Here is a 14,700-nt window from a genome sequence, read left to right on the forward strand (position 1 = left end):
GCTTCCAGGGTACGTGGATGTGGATTAGGGTTACCAACTACCCTGGTTTACCTGGGGCTGTCCCCGTTTTAAAACTGACAGTCCTGCACCCTTGGAAAACCCTTAGTCCAGGTAAACCTGGGCTGGTCACCTTACGGTGGAATCAAGATTACAAGAGGAGCCAGTTTTGGACAAGGGCTACCTCCCCCTGAGTTATGAGGGAAGGTAGAGAAGCAGAGGACGCCAGGATTAAATAAAGTGTATGCGCTTTAGTTCCCCGGCTCTCCTTGACCTTTTCCTGCTTTGTTCTCTCTGGTCCCACCGGCGGCTCACTTGGAGTACCACCCACCGATAGAGGGAGGAGCGAAACAAACAAAGATGGGCTCCCCTCTAGCCCTCCCAGGCGAGCTCTCTATGGCGCCTGTCAGACTAGCCGGGCGGGGGGCGGGGTTCCATCACATGACCTGGGTCCCCGGCGCCGGCGCAGGCGGGGTGGCAGTGTCGCCGTCGCCGGGTTCCGTAGCCTACGCCGCTTCGCCTCCTCGGCACCTGAGGCGGCCGCCCGGCGGTCCTGCGGCTCTCGCTCCTGCCGCTGCGGGCCGCGGGGCCAAGGCCATGTCCCGGAAGCAGGCGGCGAAGAGCCGGCCGGGCAGCGGCAGCCGGAAAGCCGAGGCCGAGCGCAAGCGGGACGAGCGGGCGGCGCGTCGGGCCCTGGCTAAGGAGCGGCGGAACCGGCCGGAGCCCGGCGGCGGCGGCGGCTGCGAGGAGGAGTTCGTCAGCTTCGCCAACCAGCTGCAGGCCCTGGGGCTGAAGCTGCGGGAGGTGCCGGGGGACGGGTGAGGCGGGCCCGGGAGCGCGGGGGGCGGCGCCGGGGGACCCGCCGGGCATGGCGACCGTCGCCGGTTCTCGCCCATCCATTCATCGGGCGGCCCCGAGCGCCAGCTGCGAGCCAGCCGTTTCCTAATGCAGGGGGTCCGGCGGCGAGCGAGGCGGCCAGGCCCCTCCCCTCGAGACGCTCGAGTAATCCCCAGTTGCCCTAATCGTGGCAAAGGCTCCAAGCAAACTGTAAAGGGGTCCTGAGAGAGAATACTGGAGCAGGTCTCCTTTAGATCGGTGCTCAGGAAGGCCCCCCTGGAAGGTGACATTTAAGCTGAGACCTGAACGAATGAGCTGGAGCCAGTCAGCCGAAGAGCAGGACCGCGCGGAGAGCGGTCATAATGACCATCAGACGAATAGAAAGGCGTAAGCCCCACTTGGTATAACGCTTGGCCTCCTTTGAGTCCTTACTGTTGGATATTGCCCTCCTTTTACGCTTGGGAAATTAGGTCTGTGAGGGCCTGTTGTTTACTGAGCTGAAGGCAGCTTCTCTAATTCTTACTTATATGGGCTTCAGTTTCTCTGTAAGCAATGGCGCTTACCCAAGTTTGCTTGGGGTTTAGACTGGAATCTGTGTCCAACTTTTTTAGGGAACACGGGATAAATAAACGGGGTGGGAGGGAGGGACTGGGTGAAGGGAAGGAAGAATGGCCTCGGGAAGGGGCATATGGATCGAGGAGCGTGGAGGGAAGAAGAAAAAGGGTAGGGGAGAGGGCAGGAGATCAGTTAGCATCCCCATTGCAGGGGTAGGTAAAAGGGGGTCTGGAGGCCGGAGTGTGGCACTCTTGAAGAGATAGTATTAATAACAGCCTGGTTGTTTTTGTTCCTCCCTTCATTTGGGCATTTTTGTTGAATGAATGAATGATAAAAATATCATAGAGGGAGGCCAACTAGACCCTCAGCAGGGCCCCTCAAAGAGGCATTTTCTTAGTGGAGTCGCTACAGTTAAAAGCTTGCTTTGCTGGGTCTTGCTTTTAGCCTAGTACCTTGATTTTTGTCAAATATAGTTAATAAATATTCAGGGCCTTATTTATCCTAAGCAAACTCACAAGCACAGACATTGCTCTATAAACCGAAATACCAGTTGAGTACTTTCCGGTGGGATTGGGCTGGGGTCTGCTTCTTCCTTGCAAATGATTGGTTTGCTTGTGTCTGCTGTACTGGGCATGGGCTTCCCACTGGCAGGGTATCCAGGAAACTGAAGTACTCAACAGAAGATTGCTTATGAGCAGGAATTGCAGCACAGAGATGCTGGGAACACATTGATGACTGACGTTCAAGCTTAGTAAGAGAGACATAACAGCAGGTCTCAAACATTTTGGTCTTAGGATCCCTTTACACTCTTAAAAATTACTGAGAACTCCAAAGAGCTTTTGTTTATGTGGGTTATAGGTACAATACTATATTAGAAAGTAAAATAAAAATTAAAAACATAATACACAAACACACATTATATTAACTATCAGAGTGATAACATCGAGTATCATATATCAGGTAGCCTCTGGAAAACTCCACGGGACACTTGTGAGAGAATGAGAGTGAAAAAGATAAATAACATCTTAGTTTTGGACTCATGGATACCCTGAAAGGTTCTCAGAGATACCCTCCCTTCCCAAACTGGGCCACACTTTAAGAATGGATGATATAAATAATTAAAATGCAAGTTGATATATTCTTAACAGTGACCGATTATAGTGGTACTATTGAGAAGGAAGTTGCCAACACTCCCAGAAGTGGTCAGGGAAACCTTGTTCATTCATCAAACGTTCATCGAAACCTACCGTGTGCTAGATGCCTTTCAGAGGAGGTCATACTCAGACTGGGTCATGAAGGACCAATAAAAATCCAATAAAAATATGCCAAGAGAACATTCCAGGCTGACGAGTAATACATGGAAAGGCACAGGAGCACATTATTTTTGAGACATCTGCAAGTTGTTTAGGATGACAGGAGTATAGGGTACAAGGGTGGAAGTCAGCGGCAATGAGGCTGCAGAGGCAGAGGCCAGCTTGACTGCAATGCTCATGTCTCTCACTTCTGACGTCCCTGTTCTTTGGACAATGTTAGATGGATAAAAGGATAATGATAATTTCTCCTTTGGGGGCTCCATGAAGCTAACCCCTTTCTGTTCACAAATTCTTCCCGTGGGTGCCGTGGACTGTTCAGCCCTCTTTAGTATTGTGGTACTTTGGGATATGGTGATGACAGGCTTTATCACTGTGCAGTGGATGGTGCGTCCTGTGTATGTTACAGGTTAGTGGGCATCAACAGATTCTTTGATTTGTTAACATTTATTGAGTACTCTTGGTGAAATATAAAGTTACAGTAATAAAAAAATAGTTGACAATCTCCAGTCTTCTGTCTTTCCATTCTGGTCTGATTACAATATTGAGTAGCCTGAGATAGCATCTCACACTATATAGGCGTATTCATTGTTGGCAGTATGGTACTTGTAGCATTCTGGAACCTTCGGGTACTTGGGAAGAAATTAGCTGGTGTTCTCTAATGTAGCCTTTACGTGAAATCAATGTAGCATAGATTAATCAGGGAGCTACTTATGGATTTTTGTAATGCATCATGGCCCGCCTTCATATTTGTTGTGTTATCTGGAGGGTGGACATAAATTGGATTCCGTTTCAAAACAAGAAATATTTTAACCTTGATGCTGTCCTTAAAAACATGATTGGATGTAGCGTGAAAAGAATCGCTAATTGGATTAGGCAGTACAATATTAACATCTCTCTGAACTATATCCAGTTGTATCTTCCTAAATGTAGCCTCAAAGTACATTGCTAATTAGTAGTGTTCCAATATTAAAGCATTAAAGAATCACTAATTTTAGCCATTTGTCTCTGTCTCAGGTTGTTTTATTGTGAAAGTTTTACCTTATTTTTATAATCGTAGGATCTTAGTGCTAGAAGGGCATTCACACTTCGTCATCTTGTCTGATTATCCGTTAGTACCTGCATCACCTGTACAGCAGCCTCATCTTTTGTGTCTGGCTCAGTGGTTTTCAACCTTGGTGTCACAATAGAATCACTTGGGGAACTTTGGAAAAAATACAGCGCCTGGGCGCTCCCTTAGATCAGCCACACCAGAATCTCAGGCAGTGGGGCCTGGTTAGGGATAATTTTTAAAAATGTCCGCATGTGATTCTAATGTGCAGTATAATTGAGAACTGCTGATTTAGAGTCTAGAGTCTAGACTAGTATTTCTCAAACTTTAACATACGACAGAATCACCTGGAGGGCTAATTAAACCCTCAGAGGGAAGAGGTTGCTGGGTTCCCAACCCCAGAGTGTCTGACTCAGTAGGGCTGGGGCTGGGCTAGGCGGCTCAGAATTTTCATTTTGAACAAATTCTCAGGTGATGCTGATGTTGCTGGTCAGGGGTCACACTTGGAGAATCAGTGATTGAGACCAGCACTGTCTGATAGAAATGAAATGGGAACCACGTATGTACAATAATTAAAAATTTTTCTGTTAGCCATGTTAAAAAGGTAAAATGAAACAAGTTTTTAAAATAACGTCCAAAAGTGTAAGTCTCTTACAATTACAACACACCTCAATTTGTATTAACCACATTTCAAGTGCTTAGTAATCACCTGTGATTAGTGGCAACCATATTGTATAACACACATGTAGGCAATTCCTGAAGCTTGTCAATAGAAATGTACAAAATCCTTAGTCTGTGCAGTCCGTCTCTCTAGACCTAAAATAAAATTACCTTTTATTTGCCAAAATCTATGTCCCTGTAGCTTCCTTGTTTTAGTTTAGTTTTATTGTACAAGGATAACACCCCTTTCACCATGACGGATAGTTGGAGGCAGCTCTCATGTCCCCCTGAGCTTTCTTTAGGCTAGAAGTCACTCGTTGTTTATGTTCTTCATATTATTTAGTTTAAAGCCACGTCAACTCATCTGAACCTATGTTAAAATGTAGGAACTAGAATCATATACAGTACTTTAGCTGGGGTCTGACCTCAAAGAACAGAACAAAATCTGACCCCCTCTCCCCCGACTTCTGCATACTTACTGCCACTACTGCAGCCTAAGAGCCCATTAATTTTTTTAACACCTAACGTTGCAGTATTGTCTCATGCTAAATTACTGAGCACCCAAAACCCTTAATTAATGTAATTGGTTAGTTTTGTGAACTCAAATGCAAGACTACATATATCCCTATAGTGCAGTGGTTCTGAAGTGGGCATGATTTTTCCCCCAAGGGAACATTTGGCAATGGCTGGAGATAATTTTGGCTGTTATGACTGGCGGGAACATGGTGGTAGTGGTGTTACTGGCGTCTAGTGGGTAGAGGCCAAGGATGCTCCTAAACATCTTCCAGTGCACAGGACAAAGGATTATTCCAGAATGTCAACAGTGTGTGTGTGTGGGGGGGTGAGAAGCCCTGCTCTAGTGTATTGGGTGAGGGTGTGGACTCAGGAAACAGCTGGGATCTCCTAGAGGCCCTTTGGGCCCTGGCCGCCCTGTTCTCACGAGGATCGTGAGTGCGCTTGCTGGGCTCCCTAAGGGAACCTAGGTTGTTTGTAGAGTTTGTTCACATTTCATGTGCTACTATCTTGTAACTCTGTCAGAAAAGGAAGTGATTTGTCTGTCTTGATTTTTCATTTTGACTACTTGTTTTTAGTGAGCTCAAGGAAAGTTTGGTAAATATAGAAAAGTATATCAAACTAAGTTTAACAAATGATCCTAATTCCACTCCCCAGGGATAACTGTTACTAACATTTTGGTGCCTGGGATTGAATCCTCGGTCCACCACCTACTAATTTTGTGACCTTGGGCAAGTTACCTTAGGGGGATAGTAATAGTGCCCATCTCATAGAGTTGTAAGGACTAAACACATTTAATACATATAAAGTGTTTGGAACAGTCCCTGGCACATTGTAAGAGCTGTTGAAGTGATGGTTTCAGTGCTTTTTCTTTGCATACATTTGTATGTGTTTCTACATCTGTGTATATAGTATACAGGCGAACATGCTTGCGCTCATGCGGTATATACAGTGTGATGCCTACTTTTTTGGCTTATGTGGAGAACATTTGCCTCTGTTGCTGAAAGTTCATGGAAAGCATGTTACTTTCTGCAGAGCACCATGAATTTTGAGATATCAAATGTAAAGCAACTAAATATGTAATTTTGCACCAAATCATGCCTTCTTTTAAACTAGATTCAAGAATAAACTAGTGGTGGCAGGTGTTAAAGTTTTAAGAAAAGTTTGAGAGAGAAGCTTAAAATTGAGAACATCTTATCCACTAGCTTACTTTATTCCTGTGGTTGAAAAAAGACTGCCATTGTTAGATTTTAGCAACAGACCCCTCATTCTAGTGTATAGAACTGTTATGTTCCAGTCCCTTCTAGAATGTTGCCCCAGATTGATGTAGAGTTTCTTGGATTCTAGTTTGTAGAATCTGTTGTCTAAATTCTCCCCTTCGCCCCACCAAAACAAACAAACAAACAAACAAAATATATATATATATCTCCTTATATGTTTGAAGAGATTCCTACCTCTCTATAACTTTCTGTTGAAAACTCACTTTTCTGAGTTGAAAAACAGAAAACCTCCGTCACCTATACATTTAGGTTTGAAGTCCTTCCAGAAGTGTGATGAGTTTATATTTTGGAATTAGAATATCATAGGTTTTCATTTGGAGGAGTAAACAGTTTGGTGTGAAAGTGGACAAACGTTTGGCTTCAGAATGGCTATTTCCTTAGTTTTGAGGATACCAGTGTTTGTCTTGTTTCAGTCCCTGTGTATCTGGGCTCTGTGTTTGTGGTATAGTTTGGAATTTTAGAAGCCTTTAAGGGGTTTGAAAGTAAAGATAACTCTAACAATTTATTACCAGCGTTTTAATTTTAGAAACAAAACAGAAAGAAAACTTGGAGAGTTTCCATTTGGCAGGAATACGGACAGCATTGTGGCCCTTGGGTGAGAGGCGGTGAGCCGAGGAGGGAGAGTGTCCTTGTGAACTATGCCTGTGTGTTGTCCAGGTGCTCTTCCCACAGCTTTCCCCACTGTGTCCTTAGGACTCAAAGAGGATGTTCCGCTCAGCTGTTTCTATTGGGAGCTTGACAAATTGCTACCTTTTTGGGACTTGTTAGGTGAATAGCTGAGCAGCCATAGTGAAAAGGGTTTCAGAAAAGAGGCAGTAGATATGATTTATTATTTTGGAAGGGGATCTGGGAGTCATAGCCCTTAGGTGTGGAATGGCCTGTAGTGTCTGGACCCTGTCTTCAGGTGGTTAGTACATCACCAAACTTCACTTGTTGAAGCAGCAAAGGTACAGAGAAGTTCAGTATCTCTCCTGAGTCAGCCAGCTGGTAAGTGGGGAATAGGATTCTTATTTGATGCCTCTCAAAAAGGTAATGTGATTGAATATCTTCCCTAGTGCTCTCCCCTCTGGTATCTGGGAGGAACCTGGACAGTCAGAGTTGAGGCTCTATCTCTTTTCTGTGTGAAAGATTTCCATGGATGGCCTAGCATGAAGCATCGTTGTTTTAGATGAACTAAGTTCATTTTTAAAAGGTCTTGACCAGCGTTTTGTTTTGATAGCAATTGCCTATTCAGAGCTCTTGGTGATCAGTTGGAGGGACACTCACGAAATCACCTCAAGCACCGACAAGAGACAGTGGACTACATGATAAAGCAGCGAGAAGATTTTGAACCCTTTGTAGAAGATGACATTCCTTTTGAGAAACATGGTAGGTTCACCGTGGGACACTGGATCCTCCAGGAGTAGATGCATTGGGTAATTAAATCCATCAGGACCCCCCACCCTTCCAGCTAGGGGTTTGATTACATAAATTATGGCATTCATTTATTCAACAAGTATTTATTTGTCTGCTCCATAATAGGCAGCGTGCTAGGCAGTTGGGAATCATTAGGTTTAGATGTAGATGCCATTAATAAAAATGATGATGTTGGGAATTCCCTGGTGGCCCAATGGTTAGGGCTCCATGCTTTCACTGCCGAGCGTGCGGGTTCGATCCCTGGTTGGGGAACTAAGATCCCCCAAGCTGTGTGGTGTGGCCCCAATAATAAATAAATAAATAAGTAAAATCTGAAAAAAAAATTGTTGATGTTAATTAACCTGAAAAGCTATTCGTGACTTCTTATTTAGTGGTGGGGAGGGAGGGGGGAAGCAGGTTATAAAATAGTGTGTATAGATTGATCCTATTTTTAAGAGGTGTGTGCACACAGAACCAAATTAGGAAGTCTGGAAAGATGCTAACATTTTATGGTTAATTCCTGGCTCCATTTATTTTTCAGAAACCACTCACTCTTTCAACAACTTTTATTAAGGGGAGATAATAATAGGGCCTAATTTATAGGGGTTTTTGGTAAAGATTAAATTAGTTAATACAATTAAAATAAGTTCTTAATAAGTGTCAGCCATCTGGGGATGATGGGACTGTGAGTATTCAAATTATCTTCTGTAGATTTTTCTGATTTTTAAATGATTATGCGTTACTTTTATAATCAGAAGAATCAGTGAAGTCATTTAAATTTTCCCCCCCAAACCCAAACACAACCTGGTTTCTTTGAGACATGTCAGTTAGTGACTTAAATTAGTTCCTTAATAGGCTCAAAGCTAGTAAGAAAATACTAGCTTTTAAGCTTTGATTTTGACAGATGTTTACTGAGAATCTGCTGTGCTGGGTGCTGATATATTTATGTTTTACAAATAACATTTTCATTACAGGTCTCACGGTCTTGTCTGTCTCTTATCAGGCAAGAGACTCATTCTGCGTTTTAGAGCGCTAACTCTGGGAACCATGTCAGGAGAGGATGGGGAGAGAGACTGAGAAGGGAGATGAGTTAGAGAGCTCTGCACACTGGCCAGATGAAAGCATAAACGTGTCTCCACCAAGGCAGCTACTGGGGGTGATGAGTGGCGTCCAGACCAAGACACAGTCTGGCAATATAATTGACAGGGCTTGGGAGGTGGTGGGGGGAGGGGAGGGGTGGGGGAGACAAAGGCGATTCTGAAGTTTCTGCCTGGGGAAAGTTGCTGTACTGTTAATAAACTAGAGGGCAGCAGGAGGAAGACATTTGGGAGGGAAGCTATCTGTGATCCCAAAGCCTTTCTCTTTCCTCACTGGGGAAGAACTCATTCATTAGGCACAAGCAGCAAAAGAGAAACGGTAGCGAAACTCCTAGCGATTAGTTTATTCTAGTCATAGTCACGGAGTTCTGATGGTCTCTTCCTGGGTCACTTTTTGTCTAGCAGACACCGGTTAATCAGATGGTCACCAGTTTACAAATTAAGTGTGGGTGTATGGAGCAAGTTTGGGAATTTAATGCCATATAAAATGAGTTGTGTCATTGATCCAATTAAAATATTTTAGGTGAAGAGAGTTTTTAGTTTGTGACTTTGAACATCTTCAGTGATGTTCACGTGGTAGATTTGGGGGTATGGCAGGACCCTAGGTGTACGGTGGGAAGGTGTTTTCAAGAAATGTCGCTGTGCGTGCCTGCTGGTTGGTTGGTGCTTTATAAGAGTTTGAGTATCATAGAAGTGGGAAGTGACTGACTGCCATAGCAGAAGGGAAAAGAAACCTAGAAGTCTGCACATTCTACTTGTGTGTCAGTTGAAGACTAGACTTGTTACATTTATTACTCTTATGTTTGGTTTTTTTTTTGATGTTGGGGGTAGGAGTTTATTTATTTATTTTTGCTGTGTTGGGTCTTCGTTTCTGTGCGAGGGCTTTCTCTAGTTGTGGCAAGCAGGGGCCACTCTTCATCGTGGTGCGCGGGTGTCTCACTATCGCGGCCTCTCCTGTTGCGGAGCACAGGCTCCAGACGCGCAGGCTCAGTAGTTGTGGCGCACGGGCCTAGTTGCTCCACGGCATGTGGGATCCTCCCAGACCAGGACTCGAACCCGTGTCCCCTGCATTAGCAGGCAGATTCTCAACCACTGCGCCACCAGGGAAGCCCCAAGTTATGTTTTTAATGTCTACCTACCTTGTTATACTATGATATTCTTGAGGGCAGGGACTGTGTGTTTTCCCCACTGTGGCAATGGCTGGCACATGGTAGGCACTCATATTTGTTGACTGAATCATTGAATGGCTCACGTAACTCTTCAGGACCTGGTTACCCTTGCATCTGGCTGCGTCTTCAGGATTCTTTCTTTCCTTTAGACTGTGGCTTTGGAGAATCGGCGTCATCTTTTCCCTAACTAAACAGATACCCAGATCAGAAACCTGAATGTTCTTAATGCCTTCTCTCCCTCCCTCCTCATACCCAGTCATTCATTAAGTCTTGTCACTTCTACCTCAATGTTTTTTTTCTCATTCTACTGTCTCATAGAATCAGGCCTCTTTGGCCATTTGCCTAGATTTCTTCAATACTCTTTGCCTCCTGACCCCTTCAGTTTGTTTTCCACATTGCAGCCAGAGTGGTGATCTAAACGGACATCGAATAGGTCTTCCCCTGTCTAATGCCTGTTGGCAGCTCCCCGTTGACCCCAGGAAGGTACCAACTCTTTAGCCCTTTCTGATTTGTGATTTTCTTCTTTCCCTACCCTCTTCTCTTGTCATTTCCCAATATATTTTCTTGCTTCCGCACCCTGCCATCTCAGCATTCTGAGTCCCTGCCAATACTGTGTAGTCCACAAGCTCATCATGCTCTTTCTCACTTCTGCTTGGAACATCATCCGTTCCTCTTCTGTCTTTTACCTGCCCTTTGGGAAGCAGCGTAGTTGTCTCAGCTGAGCAGCTTATCTGGTACACCTTGCCTCCCCTCCCCACTGGTCAGACTGGCTTATGTTCCCCACCTGGAGTTAGCCAAGCTGCAAGGTTTAAGGACACGGTCTTACACAAGACTTCTCTGACTTCTGACACCAGCTGCAAGTTTGTGGTTTCCCAGAACCACTCTCAGGTTTGATAATTTGCTAGAAAGACTCAGAGAGCTCACTGAAGGCTGTTATACTCACAGTTGTAGTGTGTTACAAGGAAAGAATACAGATCAAAATTAGCCAGATGGTAGAATCTGGGAAGGTTACACACTATACAAAAAGTATTGGCAACCAGGGACCCTCACCCAAACTTCAGTGTCCAGAATTTTTATTAGGGCTTCCATTATGTAGATGTTATTGATCGATTGCCTAAGTGGTTCAACTCAGTCTCCAGCTCCCCAGTCCCCCAGGTCTTTCTAATATCACACGGCCAGAGAGGTCCACCATGAGTCGCCTCGTGCATAAACTTAGCATCAGCTGTCAGCTGAGGCTGAGGGGCCTACTGTGGATAACAAAGACACCCCTATCACTTGGGAAATCCCAAGGGTTTAGAGGTTCTCTCCCAGGAGGGGGTGGTAAAGGCCAGACCTCTCTTTGGGTAAGGCCACGTTCTTTACTACATGGTTCTTTCCTAAAGCACCTACACATCAGCAGTGTCCATTTTCTTGTTGTTTGTTCCCCACTGGTTATAAACTCCTTCAGGGCAAACTGTGACAGGCTGTATAATGGAGTGGCCAGGAGCCAAGGTCTTGTATTCAGGATGCCTGGGGTGAAACTCAGCTCTGCTCTTTACCGGCTCGTGACCTTGGACACAGTTGCAAACTACTGTGTGCCTTGGTTTCCTCATCTATAAGATGGTGTACATGATAATACCTTTTTTCAGGGGATTGTTTTAAGGATTAAAAGTGATTTGTGAGTTGGTGGGAATGTAAGTTGATACAGCCAGTGTGGAGAACAGTATGGAGTTTCCTTAAAAAACTAAAAATAGAACTACCATACGACCCAGCAATCCCACTACTGGGCATATACCCTGAGAAAACCATAATTCAAAAAGAGTCATGTACCACAATGTTCATTGCAGCTCTATTTACAATAGCCAGGACATGGAAGCAACCTAAGTGTCCATCGACAGATGAATGGATAAAGAAGATGTGGCACATATATACAATGGAATATTACTCAGCCATAAAAAGGAACGAAATTGAGTTACTTGTAGTGAGGTGGTTGGACCTAGAGTCTGTCATACAGAGTGAAGTAAGTCGGAAAGAGAAAAACAAATGCCGTATGCTAACACATGTATGGAATCTAAAAAAAAAAGGTCATGAAGAGCCTAGGGCCAAGACAGGAATAAAGACACAGACCTACTAGAGAATGGACTTGAGGACACGGGGAGTGGGAAGGGTAAGCTGGGACAAAGTGAGAGAGTGGTAGTGTATAAATGGACATATATACACTACCAAATGTAAAATAGACAGCTAGTGGGAAGCAGCCGCATAGCACAGGGAGATCAGCTCCGTGCTTTGTGACCACCTGGAGGGGTGGGATAGGGAGGGTGGGAGGGAGGGAGATGCAGGAGGGAAGAGATGTGGGGATATATGCATATGTATATGTAGCAGAAACTAACACACCATTGTAAAGCAGTTATACTCCAATAAAAACGTTAAAAAAAGTGATTTGTGAGAAGAAATTAATAAAATCTGAAAGAATATGAGAAGTGAGTAGAGCGGTGCTTGCCACATAATAAGCATCATTAATGCAAACTGTTATGGGTATTGTCACATTTCCAATGTCTCTCATAGAGTTAGGCATTTAGGAAGCATTTAGAAAATGTCTATTGAAGGAATGAATAAATGAATCCTTTCTTTATGAGTGATTGGTGCCCTTCTGAGTAGGAGTCTATGTACTGTTTAACCAGCTTCAATTCGTAGACTGACAAAGCTAATGGACTTTTTCAGGTATGTTCACTGTTTCTCATTATTTAGAACTAAATTATACCAAAGCATGTTTGCATTTGGATTTTTCTATGATAAAGACTTCATTTTTCTTTCTCTCTTTCCATGCAGTGGCCAGTTTGGCAAAGCCTGGAACATTTGCTGGCAATGATGCAATTGTCGCCTTCGCAAGAAATCATCAGTTGAATGTGGTGATTCATCAACTTAATGCCCCTTTGTGGCAGGTAGGTCACCTATTCAGGAATTTATGTGAAGCTCTTGTTTATAAATTAGCTTTGGGGATGTCCTCAGATGATGGGGCTTGACTTATGATATTGAACTATGCAGGGTAACTTTAACCCAAGATGGGAAGCTTGTGGTGGCTTGGAATTAAACCCTGCATTACAAATGGAGTCTGAAGTATAATTCAAAAACCTTTTAACTGCCAGAAATGTCACTCAGCAGTCAGTTAACTGGGTAGTTTGGGGTGGAGAGCCTCCTGTGGAAATAACTTAGATAATTTTGTAAAAATACCTCAGTGAGAATTTAAAGGATTTGCGTACATATTCTAGTTTGAAATATATCTGTTCCATGTATATGTTTTTGTTTTTTAGATGGAGGAAAACAAAGACCAAATTCACTATAATAGCTGTTGCTAAAAAGAATTTCTGAACAACAAAATTTATTTCATGGCCTAGGGTGTCAAGCTCTATTTCTGTGCCCTGCCCGGCTATACATAGCGGCTCCAATGGTTTTTCTACAGCAAGTAAGATTTTACAACAGATGTTGCGTTTGTGCTGTGGGATGGCAGAGCACGCTGCTGCTGAGTCGCTTAGGCCTTCCTTACCCTCTTTTACCTTTGGTATTCTATTCTAAAGTGCCCTAGTCTCCCAAACAGTCCATCAAACCGAACATTCTGGAGTACGGAAGGTCAGAGGTCGGGGTGAAACTGTACACAGACTGCCACCCCTGACTCGTCCTCCTTGCACTCAGAGAGCTTTTCACTTTGTGGCTCCGCTCCTGGAGACTGGTCAGGTGATTCCTATCAGTCTTCCTCTCTCCCCTGCTCCACTACTCCCCCATTTCTAACTTTGTTTTTTTCAATTAGAAAGTAAAACATAATGGTTATAGAACAATTTCAAAATTCAGAAAAGCCCATTAAAGGCAAATAAAAAAAGGCAAATAAAAGTCACTCAGAGTCATCATACTCCCCAGAGATAATTACTATTAACATTTTAGTGTCTATCCCTGTTATTCACACACACTCTTAACTATAAAATCATTCATGTATGACTGGGAAGAGACTATCACAATGTCACACGTTTTAAGGAAGTCTACACACACACAGACACATCCATACGTGTATATATACACACACGGTGTATCCCTATATATTATATTATTATCAAGGCACCAATGGCCTTTTTTCCTCATTGGTTTCCTATACCACCTGCATATATATTTCTTTGTAAATTGCTTATTCCTTTGCTTAGCCTTTGCTCATTAAAAATAAAGTCATTTATAGAGATATGATTTACATGTAGCAAAATTCACCATTCTCTGGTGTATAGTTCTATGTGTTTTGACAAACATAGTCATGTAACTACCACCACTATCAATATACAGTATATTTCCACCACCCCAAAAAGTTACCTCATGCCCCTTTGCAGTCACTAGTCCCCTCCCCCCACTCCCAGATTCTTGTAACCACTAATCTGATTTGTCTCTTACAGTTTTTGCCTTTGCAGAATGTCATATAAATGGAAGTATATAGCTTTTTGTGTCTGGCATAATGTCCTTTTAACAAAAATTACACTACAGCAAAATAAATTAGATACTCCATGGGTTGGTAAGGACTTTACGTTGCAGGGATACAGTGAGCAGGATGGGAAACAATATCTGTATGTGCTGTTCTTTGGGGTAGTGTTGTCACATGTACTGACACCGGGGAGAGCTATCATATTTTTAGTGAGGCTCTCTCTTTCTAAGGATGTCTTTGAGCCAAGAAGACTGGTTACCTCTTCCGTTGTCCCAATTTTTTGTCTTGAAATCTTTACTGCTTAGCAGAAGTCATCAAAATCATTTGAATATACAGCATAATGATCCTCTTCTTGAAGGAATATACTCAGGGCCAACTCAGTAACTGTAGGTTGCCTTTTC

At 43.7% G+C, this 14,700-nt stretch overlaps 1 protein-coding gene across 1 annotated transcript in view; it reads left to right on the plus strand.

Annotated features, from left to right (window-relative positions):
* Positions 1 to 472: 472 nt before the first annotated feature.
* The window catches only part of OTUD3 (OTU deubiquitinase 3), a 29,204-nt gene continuing 14,976 nt past the window's right edge, over positions 473 to 14,700 (plus strand). The window contains exons 1-3 of the mRNA XM_067722511.1: positions 473 to 815; positions 7,423 to 7,571; positions 12,673 to 12,785. Of these exons, the coding sequence (XP_067578612.1) occupies positions 595 to 815; positions 7,423 to 7,571; positions 12,673 to 12,785 (483 nt within the window). The 5' untranslated portion in view covers positions 473 to 594. The remainder of the gene's footprint in view (positions 816 to 7,422; positions 7,572 to 12,672; positions 12,786 to 14,700) is intronic.

Source organism: Pseudorca crassidens, chromosome 2 (genome assembly GCF_039906515.1).
Source record: "Pseudorca crassidens isolate mPseCra1 chromosome 2, mPseCra1.hap1, whole genome shotgun sequence".
Taxonomy (NCBI): Eukaryota; Metazoa; Chordata; class Mammalia; order Artiodactyla; family Delphinidae; genus Pseudorca; species Pseudorca crassidens.